This window comes from Myiozetetes cayanensis, unplaced genomic scaffold, assembly GCF_022539395.1.
Source record: "Myiozetetes cayanensis isolate MyiCay16 unplaced genomic scaffold, myiCay2020 scf22, whole genome shotgun sequence".
Taxonomy (NCBI): Eukaryota; Metazoa; Chordata; class Aves; order Passeriformes; family Tyrannidae; genus Myiozetetes; species Myiozetetes cayanensis.
In genome coordinates, this window is record NW_026087434.1 from 7,720,797 (window position 1) to 7,741,342 (window position 20,546).

Sequence of the window (20,546 nt, forward strand, 5' to 3'; positions counted from 1 at the left end):
CCTCACGTAAATAAAAAGTTATTGTAACTGCCAGTTGGTGGTGTTGATGCTGTCCCTATGACCCTGACTTTAATTTGTATTACAGACTCATCAAGACACTTTCAGCAAAAACAGGCCCTCTCTAACACTGATCACTTCTCAGAAATTCAAACCACATTAGTTCTTTAGTTTTCAGAAAGAAACTCTGTGCTGAGAAGGGAGCTGGTGACAGCAGAGGGAGCACACGGCACTGCCACATCGGCCACCGGCCACAGCGATGACAGTGACGTCAGTTCTGTGGAACACCCAGAGGAAAGGCAGCACTTCCATTCAAATAATATGGTAAATAAGGATTAAAACATCCTCTGCATCTCAAGCAAATGTGAAAAGCAAGGGTGCATTAAACAGCAACAACCCTGGGGGTGGAACAAGTTGAGCTTCAACATCCAATCTACATCCCAGGTATCAATAAAACAGGATTATGGATCTAAGTGTTCATTGCTGCTGTGCATCTCAGTTCAGGGACAGGTAACTGAAGGAGAATAAGCAGCAGCACTGCTATGGAAAGCCCAGATTACAGAGCTGTGCAATGGGGCGAGCTTGACAGTCACAGAAAATAACCTTTTGTTTTACTTCTGGAAAGCAGTAGATTATCCTTACACAGGTTAACTCAAAGTTATTTAACAATCCTTCAATTAGCATGCTAGTTTTGGCTGCGACAGAGTTAATTTAGAGTTGATTTTTTTCACAGTAGCTGGCATGGGGTTGTGGTTTGGGTTTGTGCTGGAAGCAGTGCTGATAACCCAGGTGTTTTCGTTATTGCTAAGCAGGGCTCACAGACAGCCAAGACCTTTCCTGCTCCTCACTCCACAGCAACAGCAAGAATGGGGGTGGGGGGGGAAGGAGCTGGGAGGGGACACAGCCAGGACAGCTGACCCCAACTGACCTGAGGGATATTCCATACCAGATGGCATCGTGCTCAGCATATAAAGCTGGGGAAGAAGAAGAAAGAGGGGGACATTTGCAGCAACGGTGTTTGTTTTCCCAAGTCGCTGTTATGTGTGATGGAGCCCTGCTGTCCTGGGGAAGACTGAACACCTGCCTGCCATGGCAAGTGGGGAATGAATTCCTTGTTTTGCTTTGCCTCTGTGTGTGACTTTTGCTCTACTTAAACTGTCTTTATTTCAACCCACGAGTTTTCTCACTTTTGCTCTTCCAGTTCTCTCCACATCCCGCTGGGGGAGGGTGAGCAAGCGGCTGCTTGGGGCTGAGCTGCTGCTGGGGTTAAACCACAACATACAGATATGGCATTTAAAAAATAACTCTGGACGAACTGGAAGGCCTTCCAAAGGAGAAAACACATAAATAATTATGGTTTGAAAAACAGCTTGAAAACACTAGCACAAGGAAAAACTGAATGGGCTGTTAAGTGAAAAACAGGACACACAAAAAGGCCCCTGCAGAGGAGGGGAAATCTGCCCTCCACATACTGGGCAAAGCAGCCAAGAAAGAAGGGGTTGAAGTTGTAGGAAAGACTGTTCAGGCCTGTACAAAGATGACTTTCCAATAATAATCAAAACATCTTTCAAGAACTTTTGCTGGGCCTGTCAGAATGGGGAGAGGGTTATGACAATCCCTTCTTGCTCATCTAAAGGGATATATATAGTCCTATGATAATAAGACCTCAGTGTGGCATTTGAATTTTAAATGGAGTTGAGGAATCGTCAGTTCTGCAGCTCAGTAACTCGTGTGCTTTAAAGCAGAAGTTCATGAGAGCCTGTCTGGCCTTGGAAAGGTGAAAAGTCTGGCTCCACAGACTGTTGAAAAAAAGACAGCAACAGCAGCCAAAAATCAGGAATGATGCCAGAAACATTAAAGGCATCCTGAAAACAGGAGGACAGATCTCCAGGAGACTATGATAACACAGAGAACTCCTTCTGTTAACATGGGAAGAAGCAACTGAGAGTCTGAATCTGGCCTCAAGTTCAGCTGTTCCCCCTGGGCAAAGAGTAATAACAGTTGACACGCTCAGGGCAGCTGAGGAGTGTCCGAAGCATTCAGTGGTGGTGTTAAATGCAGTCCCACAAGACAGCTTAGCATGAGCCACTGCTGCCATCCCACAACGCCAGGGCAGGATGCCTACAGGGAAAATCACCTCCTCTCGTGGTGATCTTGGACCTACAATCCACCTCATGAACAAACCACCTCTCTGGACGCTAATGCAGACTGCACTGCCTGAGCCAGGTCAGGAATAACCTGAAGGATCACACGCACAGCGCACACCTGACCAAGAGTCTGAGCTGGTTTTTAAGCAGCCCTGTAGGATTTGTAAAGTATGGGCTACAATCTTTAAGAACTCAGGAAAAACACTGAAATTATCTAGCAGAACACAGTGAAGTCTGGGTTCTCAGAGTAGAGGAATGTCAACATCAGAACACAAGGTCCCTCAGGCCAAAGGCTTCACACACAGTGTAAAAGAATCAAACCCATGTTTTCATTCCCTTTATTTTCCCAAGATAACCCTCTTCAGCATTTGTACAGTAACTAACCCCCAAGAGCATGGACTAGAGTTACAGCTCAAAGCTGATTTCATGCTTCCCAAGGAAGGGATTGAGAAACGTTAAGAGACCCAGCACATATCTCAAAACAACCATTACCAAAGTGAGCTAATACATTCCCTGATGAACCTCTCTTCCAGCTTACCGTTTGCAGATCTTATCAACATTATATTTATATGCATTACAAGCCTCCTCCAGGTAGCAAGATGATAATCTAATAATGGAAAGTGGTCAGCACACTGCAGATAAATCAAAGCTCATAGGTCATTTTTTCATGGGAAGCTGTGAGCTGCCTTCTCCATGAAAACCTGAGTGAGCCAGGCCTCAAGGCAGACAAGAAACTGCCTTCATGGACACATTTCTTTAAAAGAAGAGTCAAAGTGAATGACAGACTTCAGTTTAGAAAGTAAAGGGAAGAGCACACTGATAAACACAAACTGTGTTGTAAAGCCACTCCCAAGAAAACAAATCTCAGGCTGTGCTGGGTGGGTAAGAAAGTGAGGAGATGTGGGCTGGGTGTCTGTTATGATCAGTAGATACAGCAGTGGCACTTGGAAATGGAATAACACATGTGGTCTCCAGTACTGGGGCACATATGCTCTGATGGACAATAAGTGTCAGACAACACTATTTACAACTGGAAAACAGTTATAAGCAGACTGACAAAAGAACAGAATATATACCAGTGCCTGTGCTGCTGTGATGCCAGGACTGCAACAGTTTGATGTTTCACAAACACACTGCCCTGGGGAATGCCCAGCACTGCAAAAGCAGCACAGCACTGGGGATGAAAGAGCCCACTGTGGGCAGATAAATAACCATAACCCAGCGTGCAGTCTGACCCTAACCACTACTAGCACTGTGTAGCTGTGCTAGAATTTAAATTCTAGAATATCCAGTTGTCAACAATTGTATTGTCGGTTTTGTTGTTCAGAAAGCAAACCAGGGATTTATTTGAGAGAGCTTCCCACCAAAGGGCACCCTGACAATTAGGTCTAGATGAGAAAAGCCAAACTGGTGTTACCTAATCTGTGCTCACTTTCTCTTCACAGAGTATTCGTGTAGAGATAACATCCCAGGCTTGAAATGTATTTGACAATGGACAATGTAAAGGGAAATCTGATGAAAGCATGTTAGTCCTACCGCCTTCAAGCAGGTTATCAACCCTTACAACATTTAGAGCATTTGAAAAACGCTTTTAATTAACTGTGTCTGGTGTTGGAAAGCTCCCATATTCATCTAGTTTTAGAACTAACTATATACAGGTCAGGCTGCTGCCATCCTCAATCTGATAAACCCAGATCATTTCCTAATTGAGGAAACTGAGAAAAGGCAAAGCACGTGGAAGACCAGAGCAATATTCTGCCTGTATTTATATTATAAGAACCTGACTACATTTGCATGATGGCAAACTACCACAGACCACCTCTAAGAAGAATAAAAGCTACTTGAGGAGCACTAGGAATATCTGACTTGAGCTCTTACCTGCTTCTGTATTCCCAGATGGGGAATGTGCAAAGCTCATGATGCAACCACTGACCAGGACTGGAGGTGCTTTACTGGCCCAGCAGGAAGGAAGCAGCAGCAACTCCAGGAAAAGACACCAAAGCACCTCTTTGGGGGCAGGTGTCCTGTAAATCCAGCTCAGGACAGGAGCACATTAGGAAGAATGTATCTCTTGGGTTCTCCTTATTTTCAAACAACCCTGGAGAATTTTGTATTTGTTTGTTTTTCTTTTTTTTCTAAAAACCTGAACTAATTGCTTTGGTGCCTCCTTGTCTGAGTAGAGGATTTATTTGGAAGCTAAAGAATCTAAAGCTTCACAGGAGCCACAGAAGACTTAAACCTTCAGAGTTGCCAGTACTTACAGGGCCCTGGGTTTGTCCAGCCCTGACAAACTCCCCCTCTCCTGCAAAAAGACACCAATTCTCAAAGCAGATCTCTTGCTGGACACCTTTGAAGAGCAACACAGGAAGTGCTACAACCCCAAATGTAGTTTACCACAGGTTATCCATATACTTAATCATTACCTTAATTTTTTTCCTTTACTTCATAATGGCAATGCTGAAGATACTCATAATGTTGCTTATACTTGTGAGAGCAAAAACCCCATTAAATACCACTGAACTACTGCCACCACTAGAAACTCAGTGGCTTGTCACAGCCATCCCAACTCAAAAAGATAAGCAGGAAACCAAAGTTTTTTCCTGTACCAATTAACTCCAAGCCTCCCAGCTCATCCTTCTTGCTTGTTTCCTTGACTATGCAAATTGCTCCTCCTGTCTGCTCTAATCTTTTTCATTTTCTACTCCTTTTAACCCAGTATTATGGCATGGACTCACAAATTACCTCCATACTCTGTTCTTTGCAGGCTGTAAAATAGTAATTACTCCTCTATCAGAGAAGTTGATATCTCAGTCAGTTTTATGAACAAACTCATGTTTGTTTAAAGATACTTATAACAGCAAAACATCACCATGATAATGTTTATCAAAAAGAAAACATTTTTGTGTTATTAAGCCTTAATGTATGGCCACAGGTTATCATTAAGTTATCAAGTGACTGCATATTAAGATCTAATTGAAGAACTTATTGCAGTGCTCCCCCTCCTTCTGCAATGATGATTTATGGCACATTTTGTCACTACAATGTGCAGCAGTTCAGTACAAACACAGCACTTAACTCACAAGATGGCAGAGGCAGATATTCAAGCATAAGCTATAAATACTCAAATGAGTCAGAGGTTGTAAATCTGTTGTAAATCATACCTGATTTGTAGCCTGGAACACATTTTCTAATTTTATGGAAAAAGCCTCTGCTGGTTCCTACAATAATATGACACAAACCAGAAAAAACTCAAGACTTTTCTTTTTAAAAAAGACTGATTGTGTTACAAACATAATTCCACTTAAAATACCGATGAGATGCTCTAAAAAGTTTCATTTTCCCTTTTTTTCTATGGAACTACCATTAAACATCAGTCACATCCACCACAGCCAGAAAGAGCACATTATCACTGTACACAAACTGCATTTCTGTATGAGCAGAATGGAGGTTACAGGAAGGTGATTCACATCCAAATGAGCCCAACAGAGAACATTCTAACAGCCCATTTGGGCAGGGTAAGTAAAGAATCAATTTAAAACTATGCAACCATCTACATGGCTAATTTGGAAATGGAAATGCCTGGCTTTTAAGACAGGTATGCCACTATTCCTGTCATTTAAACAGAAATGCCAGAGCAGGGGATGGGATTTCAGATATATTCATCCATATTTTTTTTCCCTTTAACTCCCCTTTGAAATACAGTTGACCATGTTCCTCCTGGTAAAATATACAGCACTGTTTGTGGGATAAAAAATGCCATGCAAATTTTAAAACTAACCTGAAGAAAGTATGCCAATGTTTGCGACACCACAATGGTTTACCAAGCAACCACATACTGCTAAGTGCTTTCTCAAAATATAACATATTAAAGCCTAAACCTTGGTAGAATCATCTCCCAGTCTGCAGACAACCTTCCTGATTAAAACCATGACATGGTGAAGGGTCCCAGACACACGGCCCAGGCAGCCTGGGGGAGGGGAAAGCTCCAGAACAGACCACGGGTGGAAGGGAACAATGCTCAGGATTCACTGTACCCCTTTCACAGAGGGTGGGCAGTGCTGGATGAGCTACTGAATCCCAGGATTACTGCAGCTACTCCAGCTTCTGCAATCTTGCTTGCACAAGCAGTGAGCTGAAGTTCCCATTTTCCCTTGGAAAGCCCACACCTCTCTACCTGGTCCCATGCCATGAACTTGCCAAAGACTGACCTACAAGGATCATGAAGGTCCAAGCGGCAGAGTGGCCATCTCTGCTTTACAGAAATATTCTCCAGATTAAGATTTCTAATCAAATATCAGTTTCCTATGTTAAACTAAAAGTGGTGTAGAGGTAACTCTCTGTTTGCAGATTTAACACTTACCTTTATTACAGGTAATGCTGCAGACCTGGATTGATACTTTGCCTTTCAATTACCGTGGTGGATGCTTGAGTAACAACCCACTAAAACTATTTTATACCGGCACTTCAACTTTGCTTTAGACAAAGTGTATTCAGCTGGGGTGTGAGTAAAGCAGCCAAGGAGCTGATGACCTGTGTGCTGACTACACCTGCAGCAGCATGAGAAGCAGGCAGCAAAACACGCTGACCTCATACTATTTGTCACAGGCACAGCTCCCCTAAAGTCCCCTGTAGTTATTAAAAACCGCCATTTCCCATACTAGTGACTACTTACCATACAGAACAGAACTCTTACTGGTGCTTACAGCTGAATGTTTTCATTACAAAAGCCTTTATACACAAAGTTTCTTTATCAAGTGAATATAAACTGGCAAGAGTTTACACACGTAAAATAAACACTAATAGCCTGTTCTCAATAGTCCTGCTCTCAAAAAAATTACCATAAAAGAACAGTAACGGGGATGTGCAATAAAAACCTGCTCATTTCCCACCTCATCTAATTCTGCAACGCTCCTCTCTAGCTGAACAGGAAGACTACTTTCATTTGTTCTCAAGTAATTGAGAAACATTTCAGCTGCTTATCAGCTCCTCAATCTTTCTTCCTTTCACACATTCCCCAGAATTGTTGCCAACAGGGTATTTATAAAAGATTCGGCCTCACAAAAATACTTTGGCAAACAATGTTGCAGAAAAAAAAAAAAGAGAAAAGAAAATGAAGGAGCTCTTAGGTAGAGAAGATTTAAAGGGCTGGATTGTTGTTTAAACAGCAAAAAATAATTTAAGTTGTTTAAACAGATGCAAGAACTGTGTGTGAGGGAGCACTTCCTACCCCTGGACCAGTAACTCCAGCAGCAGCCACATACCTTTCCTCTGTGGGTGGAAATGTGTGTTTATTTTGGAAGGGGTTTGTGCTCCACATCACAAATGGAAACATTCAGCTCGGGCTGAGGCCTCAGGGCAATACTGAACTGACAACACACCACATACACACACCCACAGGAAACCTCCTTCCTCCTTACTGGTTTCTCTTTCCTGAGGCCTCACCAGAGACCGAACATGCAAGAGCCCCATCTCGGCTTGCAGAGGATCAGAGCTCCGTGTACAAAGCAAACGAGTTCGTTATTACACGGGACACATCTCCACAGCTTCCTTTGCTAGCTAGCCAAATAAATGCAAATCTTACTATTACTTACTAGTAATTAAATTATCAATCTTACTACTGATTAAAAAGAATTAAAAAGCACCTTGATCACAGCACAGGCTTCCAGCACATCCCCCAAAGGGTGAACCCTCCCTCCGTATCAACTCCGGAGCTCAGCCCTTCCAACCCACTTCAACAAAGTGTCTTTCCCTTCACAAACACTGCCGAGAGCAAACAAGGAACAGTATAAACACATTGTCTCCAATCAGCTGAAAAACAAACTGAAAAACCCTTCCATATCCCATTTCCAGTTGTGTGGTTTATTTTCTCCAACTGGTGCAAGCATTTCTCACTGCTATGGCAACCCAGTTGCAGAACTGAACGACACATGCATAAAATGAAGCAATTTTCTTTTAAGTTACCACAAACAGCTACATTAAGTCATATTTATATCTCCCCTACCAAAATCTACATTTTGCAAAATGTCCAGTTCCAGCCCAGTTTTAATCTCTGATTTAATACCTCCTGCCCACTGGCATGTGGTACCTGCTGCAGTCCACTCAGTGTTACTGTGTCATCCTGTCTTTACAACTAATTTAATTGCTGTGTCCCAGATAAGAAATAAATTAATTAAATTCAATGATAATCCCTGTGGTTGCCTTTTAGTTGTAGTAGCATTTGTCACTCAACCTTGAAATTGTATCCAAATAAAACAGTTGGTGCAGACACTGCAATAAAGTTTACAGTCAACTTTGAATATCTGAGGAAAAAAGGTTCTGTCAACTTTTTCCTCTCTTTAATTTGGCATTAATATTTTCCATATTTCAAGAAATTCCTGCTACCTGTCATAAGCTTGAGCACATCCCTCCTACAGATAAAGGTAAGGAGCTGTACCATAAAGTAGAAAATCATTCCCACAGAGTAACCTTAAAAGAAAGGAGTAGTTGTCAGACAAAGGAAATTCAAAGAAGGGTCACTTAAAGGACTGTAAATAAGCCCTGGCCATTGCCCTGAGAATGAACAGGAGGTTTTGTTTCTCTGCAGGGCAGGTCAACTCCTTCCAAGGACGCTGAGCTACAAAAGGTGCATCACTGCTTCTGACAGATGAAACAACAAATGCCCAAACTACCTAATCTCTAAGATAACTACTTTCATCCACTGTTGTCTTCTTCCCAATTCATATTTTACAGCAGTAACACAGGGCGATTAAATACAAGGAGAGTGGACCAAAAAATATCTGAAAGAAACAAACTCCCAAACATACCTGAAAAACTGAAGTTATTACCTAAAAACTTAAACTTGGCAGTTTCAAGCAATTAAAAACAAAGCTGTCACAACAGAGACAGAAATAGTAACATCCCACAGAGGCAAAGCAGAAGGCGCTGAGTCTCACTAGTAACAGAAATGAAGAGCCACTGCATTAGCACATGAAAATGAATGTAGTTACTCTGACAGCAAAAACATCTGCCACTGAATTGTGATATTAAAAAGTCATTATAATCCATTATAGAACAGAGAAATCTTTTCACACAGAAATGAGCTGATACAGAGAACACAACATGCAATACTACAGAAACAGAAACATTATATTTAGCTAGAAATCGCTCTCATGCATCTTAATTCCAAAGTTTTTTTATGTACTTAAGATTCAGTGGGACTTAGCTACTTCTGCTGCCTTCTGAAAGCAAAATCCACTGTTATAAACTGCATGATATCTCACAGGGCAGATGCAACAGAATTCAAACTAAAACTTCCTGAATTCACACTTTCTACATAGGAACAACTTGGAAAGGACAGAGTTTCAATAAATTACTTGTTACAGTGTCTTCATCACGTAGTCAGGTCTTTATTTTTCTGAAATCAGTATTACTCAGGCAACACTTAATTTCTGCTGTATAAATACATAAAGTGTTTGAAACATAAGTTGTTTTGTCAATCCCCTATGTTAGGCTTGGCTCTTCTCTAATTCTCAGTCTTTGGGAATCTGGGAAGCTCCACTTGCCTGTCTGTCACCTAATTACCCAGCAATAAATAACAGTGCATATTAACTGGTTCAGAAACGTTCCCCAGCCTGAGTTTTGTGTGCTGCCACATAAACCAAGGGACAGACAAGACAAATAGATTTCTCTCAGGGCACCTGGGAGCTCAGTGCCCTCAGAGGGGAATCCATTCCTTACCTGTGCTGCTTCCTGGCCTGTCCTGCAAACCAGCACCAGTCTCTTCCCAAGCACAAAACCCACACAAGAAAGAAAAACAGGCAGTGTGGGAATAGTTTCTGGTAAGGTCAGTGAACTGGGTTTGCACACTAAATTGAGCTGAATCGTGCATGCAGAGCCAGAGTGGCCATTAGTTGTCTTTGAAACAGATAAATAACTAACAACTAAATGGAGAACTACATCTGTCCTGAGATCAGAGAAAAGAAAGGACAACTGCTGTCACATTTCACAGAAAATTAATCCATATATTTTTGTCAAAAAGCTGCTACAGGATACACAGCAATCTGAGTAAAAGCTGAGAAACCCAACATATAGTCAGATCCTCCAACAAAACTTTAGGAACAGAACTATCCTAGTAAGATATACTCTCCCCAGTAAACAGACACAAAGAATGAAAAGTACAAGCATTTCTTTTTTAAACAAGCTCATAAAAATACCAAATGGTTCACAAAGAATAAACATTAATTTACCTTTGGTTTTTTGTTCAGCAGCCTGAAAGAAGAAGAGAACAAAACAAATCAACTGTTTGTCAATATTCATAATTATACCTAATAGTTATAGGGCTGCAGGCCCAACTCGTGCAGGAAGTCCTTACATAAATCAGGCATTGGTTCCAGTTAAGAACTGGAGAATGTTAGTTTAACTCCGTTTTTTAGGAATGTAAGAATGACTCTGATTGATTGATGCCAAAAGCAGATGCCAAAGAGACAGTATAAAGTATGGCAAGGGACAGGGCACTGACCCCATCTACCCATCTAGTGTTCTCTCTCTTGAGAAAGAGGCTTTCTGAACCAAGCACTATGTCTATGAGCTTTTTAACACTCAGCAGAATTAACTTCTGTGAACTTGTCCGCTATCCCTTTGAATCCACGCACACTACTGGCTTCGACACAAAACCTTGTAAGTTTTTATCTATTTGGAACCTACCCACTTTTTTTTTTATGATTCCTAATTTAAAAGACAATGATCAATTCTTTTCTAAAATTAAAACTAGCATTGTAATCCATCAACACCTGCCCGTTACTCTTAAGAGTAAAGGGATAATTTACAACAGGAACATGAACAAACCTTTTTCTGAGCACCTTCCTTCTTTTTCTTTTCTTCCTGCTTTTTCTTTTTCTTTTCTTCCATCAAATGTTCCTCTTCTTGTGTTTCTTGTTCTTTCTCCCTGATAAGAACAAAGGTTGGGAAGAGATTTACAATAAGACCAAGTTTATCTGGAAAGGTAAACAAACCGTACCTGTATTGCCAACTTTCCACATCTCATGTCTGATAAAAGCTGCTTCTAATGCTGCAATAAAAGTACTAAAAAAAGCTGTTCCAAAATTGAAACTAACAACAAATAAACCAGTTGGCAATGAAAATTCAGAAAGGATTGTATTTAGAACGTCTTTCCATAGTCACTCCTTGATATTAGCATGTTCTAGGGAAAGTTTAGAACTGAAGAAAGGAATAAACGCAGGTAATTAGTAATTAGTGCAAGTTCTGTTGGCTTTCAACAGCTGTGATTCACAATATACTTTAAAGATCATGAGTGAGTGCGTTATTTTTGGACTACTTTTCTTTTTTTGATCAAACACGTGCTGTATTAATTTCTCATACACATCAATTTTGTTCTCTAGAACTTGTAAACTAAGACCCGGATGAATTCCAATCATCATATTTTGTGTTCATCCTATAAATTCCAGCTGAATAATTTGCATTAATACAAAATAGGACTGTTCCAGTAGCATCTTGATTAAAATTTAACCCGAATTGTCCCAAATCAAGAAGAAAACCTATTTGAAAGCTTCCTATCTCTGCTTTCTATGTCCATCACTGTAATGAATGGTTATAGCAGTGACCCTACCCAATAAATACCAATGCAAATAATTCATTTATTTCTCTATAACTATTTTATCATCCTTGACAGCTCTTCAGGTCCTGATCATTTATCAGCCTTACAGATCTCCTGAGAAGGCTGATTCTGATGGGTTGAAGCCATTACTATCACTATTATTAGATTCAATGTCTTCCAATTACTCCTCAAGACCACTTTTAGCCTAATTTACTATTGCTTTGCATTTAACTTGCCAAAGCCTACAGCCCCTCCTGCTTTTTTTTTTGTTTGGATTTTTTTCTGTTAGTGTTAAGAAAGGTTTTTTTAGTAACAAAACTCTTTTTTAATTTTTTAATCACAACAGGTCTGTGTGTGTCTCAGCTCTTTACCTGAAGGACATTCTGCACTTTGTGTTTTCAAACATTTCCCATGAAACATTTTGAATTTAAGTTTCTTTTATTTTCCTTTTAACAAGTTTGCCTATTCCTACATAGTTTAGCTTTTTATAAAGAAGGAACATTGTAATAATTTTTTTTGAGATTTCAGCTGCTGAAAGGTGTTCTGCTTTTTGGCTTTTTCGGTTGCCTGAAAATACTCATTTTGGCCACTGAAGATGCTTTAATGCTTACACAGATCCTGCAGATTTCCTTTTCCTTGTGTTACCCAAAACAATAAACACTACACTCAGCACTTCACAGGTCTAAACTTAGGTGTTAGTACCCTTTTAGACACTTTACAGCACCCAAACTATGTACAGAAGTGAGAGACATGGGCAAGATCCAAGGTCTGGAATAGCAGCTGGAGGTCAGGCACCCCTGGGAGTGCCTGGAGCACCACTGCAGGTCAGGACATCTGAAATGGCATCAGTTATCTCTGCTTCAAATACCGAATCACTTCCTGCCATGGCCAGAATTTCATCACCTGCACGACGGCTCAGCTTTATTCCGGTTCCAAAGGGCCACCTTTTAAATCTGCTACTGTAAATCGGGGTTTGAGAAACATTTGCTCACAGGAGTTGCAGGTGGGTGTTTGCAACACATGTGAAACTGCACTTAAGGAAAAAACTGTACTTTTAAATGGCTTCTTCTAGGGCTCTGCAAAAAGTGATGACTTACATTGCCAAAAGAAACTGAGTTGAAACCGTAATAGATTTGCCTTTATTCCTCTAAGCTCCGGAGGAGAACTGAAGTCCCCAGGATCTCAGGAACTACAAAGAAACAACATCCAGTCCCTTCATTTTCAGTGCTCCCCTACCCAAGTCACACCAGACTCTACAAAGCCTGTGTTCCAGTGAACTCTCCCAAACTGTCAGACTATTGCCAGGGGAAGTTCAAGCCTTTGGGTTTTTTTAAAGCAGGTGAATGAAACAAGTCAGCGCAAAATGAGAGACTTTTTGGCTTCCTCTTGTTAGTACTTAAGGAAACCCACGGCATTACAGCCATTCCACAACACCACAATTACACTTAAATCCCCTTCAATACTCAGGGCAGCATTTAAAAACAAAACCAAAAAAGCCCCCACAAAAACAAACCACCACCACTTTGCTTTTTATGCAGAGTTTTCCTTAAGCTACAAAAGTATTTACTTCCTTGTTAGGCCTCTTTTTTTAATATCAAGTTCCTTCCACAGAATACCAGGTTGGAAGGGATCTCAAGGATTATCTGGTCCAACCCTTCTTAGCCAAGGCACCATGTTCGGCCAAATCTTATGTGTACAACACTGGGAATCAACTTCCATCACTGCCAAAGTCTCCTTCCTCACACTGGACTCCACTCTGAACTTTGGTTTCCAGGTAACACATCACCTCAGTGGATTTTCCAAATCAAAGAAGAGCAAACATTTTGCTCCATTAAAAATACAATGTTTCCTTACCATATTATCACATCAATTACAACATCTGAGGTAGAAGTGCCATTCCACCCCAAAACCTGGTTGTGAGGGTTTTTCACTCCTGATACTAAAATAGCCTCAGATTAGCTCAGAAAATGATACTATAATTTTTAATGGAGTTCAATTTTCAAAACTGATTTACATAATGACACTTCTGAATACATGTGCTTTAAATATGCTTAAAATAGAAATAAAGCTCCAAGAGGCCCCTCAGATGGCAACTCTTGCTGTCACTTCTAGTCAAAAATTAGTCATCTAAGAGCAAAACAAAAGGAAAACAATAAAAACATTTCAATATAAAGTTTGGTTACGTTGTCAGAGGCACGTGTTGCAGCTTTACTTCCTGAGAGACAGTTTAATCTTTATTACAGGAAATAGGCTAAAACATTTATGAACACAAAGCTCATGTTCTAAACCAGGAGTGTCTCGGAATATCCTTGTAGGAGTTTGCCTTTTTAATATATATATATGGATTGGATGTATCAGAAGCGTGGGGGATTCTCATGAGCACAGGGTTTTACTACAGAATCAAGTGCTGTTTTCACAGGTTGCAAACAGCTTATTAAATTCGAGCCTAACCCAAGGTTATCTATAAAGTGCATGTGCTTAAGAGCTCTCAGAACAGGAAAACAAGAGGAACTGCAGGTCATGGTGAGAACAACTTGAGGACTGTGGCTCTGGTCTGTCAGTGCCTGTTGGAGAAAGGCTTATTAATCCTTTTAAAACAATAACAAATCTAGGCTGATTTATTTCTTAGGTTAAGTAAGAACTTGAGTTTTCTAGTTGCTATCAGGCATTGGATTGCTTCCACAGCTCTGGTATTTTGAATTAGAGCCAATGTGAAGTTCTGACAGCATTTTGCAGTACACCTGTTGGGATTATCCTGTTCTTAAACAAACTTCAGGTAGAGTTTAGTTGTATTATTACCCATACGGTGTTTCAGAGTTCAGAGGTTCCTGCAGTAATTGAGGACAGAACAGAGAACTGCCTCTCTTGTTCCATGTGACACTGCTCCAAACCCCAACAGCCTGATGAATTTTGTTGTATCTGTAAGATGCTGACAGTTTATTTAACAACATGGGAAAACTACCTCTTCAGCACAGGATTATTAATCTTGGCCTACAGATGCCTTTGTCTGGTTTAACCCCCCCATCTTAATTCCATAATACCTCTTGTACCTTAAATTCACATCCTGCTGGAATAACCTCCCTGGACAGTTGTGAAACTTGCTATTACTGACTGAAATTCTACAAATTGCACACAACTGCTCAAATAATGTTCTTGTTTTGACTTCCCTCACCATAAAACAGGCCCTCCTGCATTCCTGTGCAGATGTTTTTCCTAACAGTGAGGATGGGAGAAAAAAGAAATGAAAAAAAAAAAAGAAAATCTTCAAACTAGACTTGTAAGGAACTGGCAAATAATCACCCAAAGGCAGCTACCAGTGGAGGCTTTTTGGAAGGAATTAATAAATCCATGCAAGAGGGTCTGGACAGCACAGACAAGAAACACAAAGTAATCCCAAGTTCTCAAAATCTGGCATCCCACACTTTCAAACAGAGATGAAGAAAATTGCTATTTAGAAAGTTCTTCAGGATGTGATTCTAAATGGTAAGAAAGAAGTGGCCGAGATAACAAAGGGAGAAAACAGCTTGAAAAGGGATGTAAAATTGAAAAAAAATTAAAAGAGCAGCAAACTCTGGTAAGGCAGATTTAAATTCATTCAGGACAACTGAAAAACACTGTCCCCCAGGAAGAGGCAGGGGTTGTTCCTTGGAAATCACCAAGAATCTCAACAATGCACATCATCACATGTATAGGAAGAATATGATAAAGCAAGAAGTCACCACAGCAGCAGCAGTCCTTGTTTTCATGACTTCTAGAGTGGATAGACTAAAACTCCACATTTTCCTATTGCTGGTTTTGTCTTATCTTTACATGGCCCAGCTCTGTGACCTTTCTAGAGTAAACACTGGTGAAGGCAAGGAGCTGGTGTGACGTTGAAGTGCCAGCTTTGCTCCCTTGATATCCAGGCTCAGTCATTAATCAAGAAGAGTCAAGCTGGTCCCTAATTACAAGCTCTCCAATCACCTCAAAAAGAAAGCAGCATGCAAAACTAGGTCAAATAAATAAGAAGGAATATGGGAAAAAAAAAAAAAACAAACCAGCACAAACACGTGGGGACAAACTGAGGACGGCCAACAAAATATTAGCACTGTGCATATAAAAAGCAACAATAAATCAACCTTTAAGTGCTTCACTAACAAGCAAGAAGAAATATTAGTTTTGATTCTCAGTGGGAAAGGGGGACTAGTGACAGATGACCCTACGAGGGCTAAAGTGACAGTACTTTTCTTTCTGCTTTAGCCCTCTCTAAAGAGGTCAGCTGGGAACAGATGGCCAACAGCCGCCTGCGCTGGTGCTGAGCCCCCAGATGACGACACTTCTCCCAGGGATTTCATGAGCTCTTCCCTGAGGAGGGAGGTTTTGCTCCAGGGGCAGTAAAGTACCAACAACCAAGCTGCTCCAGCCCCAGCATCTCCACCACCACCACTGCTGCCATGTTCCATTCTGGCTTCCTCCCCAAAAAAGGCTGGTGAACACAGCTCTAAGCAAGAAGATCAAGATGTATTTAAGTCCCTTTTCCTAAAATCTGGGAAGAAGGAATGATCTGGCTTCTCTGGAAAATCTCATGAACCAGCAGGGAAGAAAAGGAGATGGAGCTAAACATTTTGCTACCACTCCAAATAGGAAATCAGGCCAGTAAAAGTAAGAACACACTAAACCGTCCCAAGAAAAACAGGATACTCCTCCACTGGCTGGGCTTGCTGTCATTTACCATAGGAACAAAGTGTCTTAAGTCATTAAAGCATGAGCAGAAGGTAGGTAACACTGTGGAAGAGCAGCAAATGGCAAGGACTGCATAAAATTTACAAGGGGAAGAGAGAAAAACATCAGCAAGAATTTGGGGAGGGGGACACAGTCTGATTTTTTTTCCTATGGCACAGTCACCGGTATTTTTGACAAAGGATAAAAGGGAGGCAACAAAACTTACTTACTGACTTTTTAACCAACGTGCTAAGTTTTGATCATAAGAACATGGTTGCTTTATAATTTAATAGTTTTAAGAACAAGGTACATAAACTTACAATAAAACACCCATGAACCCCCTCCAACAAGGCAGGGAATGAATGGATTATTGTTGCAGTAGGTAGGACACATGTCCAGCAGCAAAATTTTTACTAACCCCTTTGTTGCTGAAAAATGTGTGCACTTACTTAGCTTCCAAAATATGTCAAGTCATGGGGCTGCCAAACAATTAAGGAGGGACAGTATGGAGAATAATCTGATAAACTCAAGATGCAGAAAAAAAGCAGAGTAATTCAGTGAGAAAAAGTGCAGGGTACCATGTTTGGCAGGAATAATGTTATATAAATACAGCATAGGGAACAACTGGCTGAACACTAGTTTTGGGGAGGCAAAAAAGCAGGTGTTAGAGCGGATCTCGCTGCAAAGGCAAAGCGACGATGTCACAGATGGTCAGAAATTTATCAGCTGCTGTGCTGTGTCCAGTTTGGGACTCTCTACAGCAACAGAAATACAGGTCAGCTGGAGAGTCAAGAAAACAGCACCAAGGATCAGAGATCAAAAAAGGACAGGCTCTTAGAAAAAACTTCAGACTCAGAGTCAATTAATCCAAAGAGATGGCAACCCCATTGTTCAAATAGGTGTTGAAGACAGAGGTAGAGCAGCACAGAGTAAAATCTTTCTACTTTAGCTGTGGTAAGTAGCACTAAATTCAAATTGCAACAAAGAAGATTTGGATTAGGCATAAAGAAAAATCCTCCTCACTGAAGCATTTAAAAACCCCCAACATTATAAGAGATACCAAATCTTTATAAATATACAGTTGGAGGAGAAAAGAGGAAAACCACAAAAAGAAAGGAATATTTGTTTTTATGAAGTAACACTGATATAAGGCCACACCGACTCCTGGACACAAAGACAATCAGTCTGGAGACTGGAGGCCTCCACCCATCCACAAAGTAAAATCCTACAACACCCTTTCCAGGGAATTAATGGGGGAAGCCCTCAGTCACACCACTGTGGAGAAGGTAAATCTGTGGAAGAGTTACATGTAGAGGTGTAATCACAGAGCTTGAAACTAAACCCTGTCATTTCAAAGTCTGGGTGCAAAATCAGTCCCTATGGGGAGTCTAAAATGAAGTTTGATGTTTGACCTCCATTTATGATTTATTAATCCCATGTTTTGGGTTTTATCACTGTCAAATTACGTCCCTGTCCTGCACTCATCCCTCCTTAATACATAATTTGCTTTAAGAGGGGATTCCTTCCTCTGAAACATCAGAATATCACACACTGCCAATAGCCTGTGGGCCTGGGATTTTGATGCCCCCAGTTTCTTGTCAACTTATATTGAAGAATCTAATGTAAAACTGATCTCCTGAACAGGGACAGCAGCCTGATTCCTGTAGTCACTCAGAAATTCCACCAAATTTGGAATTTGGGCAGGAGCAGAGTGCAGATGCCTCAATAAATACAACATCAGTTGAGAATGTGATGTGAAAAGCAACATATTCAATTAAAATATCTTATTAAAACTACAGGCAGTTTTTAGGCTGCCCAAAAGACTGAGTTAATGATCTTGCTCTTACAACCGGTAAAACAGAAATTCCACAACCAGAAGAAAAAAGAGCGCCTGTGTTCCACACCCTGTCTCCAGGCTGCATCTCCAGCAGCAGCACATGGAGTTTCTAACATGCCATTTTGGATTACTGGTTGAAGAGCAGTAAAATCCTGGCAGGACTCCGAGCAGAGCAGAGTGCCAGGTGCTGTTTGCCTGTGGGATCTGGGCTCCCCCTGGAAGTTCACCCACTGTTAACTTACTGTGACCCTACTTTATGTACATGTAGGGTAAACAACAACTGCAGCAGATTAGATTAGAACAAAAATAAAGCAGGCTGGGTAGTTATTATCATGCAATTCAAGGCACACTGACCTGGCTGTGTTTCAGCTTCTACTGGTTGACTACCAGTCACTAGAGGAGGGGGGAAATCCCAGAGTAGAAACAGTCTGTATAAACTAAGGATGCGGATGAACTATGAGCAAGGAGTTTAAAGAGTTCATACTTAAGCACTTGCCCAAGTCCCAGTGGATGTTTGTTGGGTTTGGAGTTTTTGTTTTTCATCTACAGGCTTCCTTTTGTTTCCATTTAACACTCCAGTTTCTCCTGGATTGTAGCAGACAGGGACAGTGCACTAATGAGAGTAGTGGAGTACGAATGGGAATGTTTAAGATGAAGTTATGTGACATCTTCATGACTAAGTACTGCAGGCCAACAGGAGTGGATCTGCAGAGCAAAACTGTTGGTGCAGAGGATTTCACTGCCACACTATCCCTGCTTCAGCTGGAGACCAGCTCCAGTCTGCTCCCATGCACACCACAGTCGCAGCAGGAAAGCATTAACTGCACCCTTGGAACTCATCATCCAGTGCCATTACACTTAAAAGGAATCTAATAGCTGCACTCCAAGACACATGATGCCAATCAAAGCACAGCAAGAGAGGACAATCAGAAGGTTTGCTCCCAATTCAAACCAACAGGCTCATGTAGATGATCCTATGGAGTGCAAAGCTGCCATCACACAGGTACATCCCCTCTCCTGGGAAGGTGTTGCTCCACCGTGCAGGACTGCCAGTGCACATACACCCTCCACTCTGGGGCACCTTAAGGAGTTAGTAGGTAAATCTGGGCATGGGCTAAAAGCACTGTACACCAAACCTCATCCTCCCACCCTTGTATATAGTACAAACATGAACCACATCAGAATTTGCTCCCTCAGCCTGCTAACAACACCCCAGCAGACCTTAACTATCACACTGTGTGTACCACTCAGGCTATGCAGGGTCCAAGAGAAAACAAACACATCCCCCCAAAAAAGCTTCCATTAAATTCACCACTCAAAGCAGGCTACACACAGCATGAAACGTGTTATGATAAACAACTCTCCTCCCCCAGCAAACATGGACCAATTGGAAAATTAAGCTACACACTGTGAAGAGTGCAGATAACCAGATTTACTTTCCCAGCGCTGCCTCCCTCCCAGGCCTGATGATAGTTACCAGCAGTTGATCTGGCATCTGCTCCAGAGCTCGTCCCCAATCTTCCTGGGACATAATGCACAAAGGAAAACAGCTTTGGAATCCAGCAGCTCAGCAAGAGTGCAGCGTGGTTGTCTCTCCAGATACTGTTGGCTATTTTGGTTTCTGCAAATACTTCAGCAGATGAGAGCCCTGTGCCAAGAGAGGCAAAGCCCCACACTGACCGACTGCCCAGCTATCTCCCCTTAACTGACCCAGAAACAACCTATGGACAAGTTTCTGTCCCAAATTATTAGGATGAACTCGAAGGAGATGTCAGAGGAGCGCTGTTTCCTGGCGCAGCCGCACAGGGATACTGCAATGTAGGAGCTGGGAAGCAGGAACAGGAGCAGCAGCTCCACAGGATGTTTTGCCACTCAGCACAGCCCCTGGGCTCTGAGGGCTGACCACTCCCAGGGACAGAAGCTGGTGGAGCCGGTCAGAGCATCCCCTGTGTCCCCTGTCCAGCAGTAACAGGGTCAGGAGGGACAACACGTGCTGCAGGCCAGCAGGGCAGGAGCACCAAACCATCACAGTCCTCCAGCAAACACAGCTAAACCTTCATGCTTCTTTGTTAAAAACAATGAAAAGTCTGCACAACTAAAATCATCCACCCTTTTGCCTGCAAGGATTTAACACCCTTAGTTCTCCTTTCCCCCTTCCATCACAGCGATATGTGACGTATTTCTGAGCCAAATCACTCTGGCAGCAGCAGGTGAAAGCACAGAGCCAGAGCTGAAGATGAGGTTGGTGCTCTCACACAAGTGGAGGCTGGAC

At 41.6% G+C, this 20,546-nt stretch overlaps 1 protein-coding gene across 10 annotated transcripts in view; it reads right to left on the bottom strand.

Moving 5' to 3' along the window:
* The window catches only part of TNRC6C (trinucleotide repeat containing adaptor 6C), a 314,470-nt gene that overhangs the window by 69,038 nt on the left and 224,886 nt on the right, over positions 1-20,546 (bottom strand). For all 10 annotated transcript variants that reach the window (XM_050319459.1, XM_050319461.1, XM_050319466.1 and 7 more), the window contains 2 exons: positions 10,968-11,067; positions 10,370-10,391 (listed from right to left, as the gene is read on the bottom strand). In XM_050319459.1, coding sequence (XP_050175416.1) covers positions 10,370-10,391; positions 10,968-11,067 — 122 coding nt within the window. The remainder of the gene's footprint in view (positions 1-10,369; positions 10,392-10,967; positions 11,068-20,546) is intronic.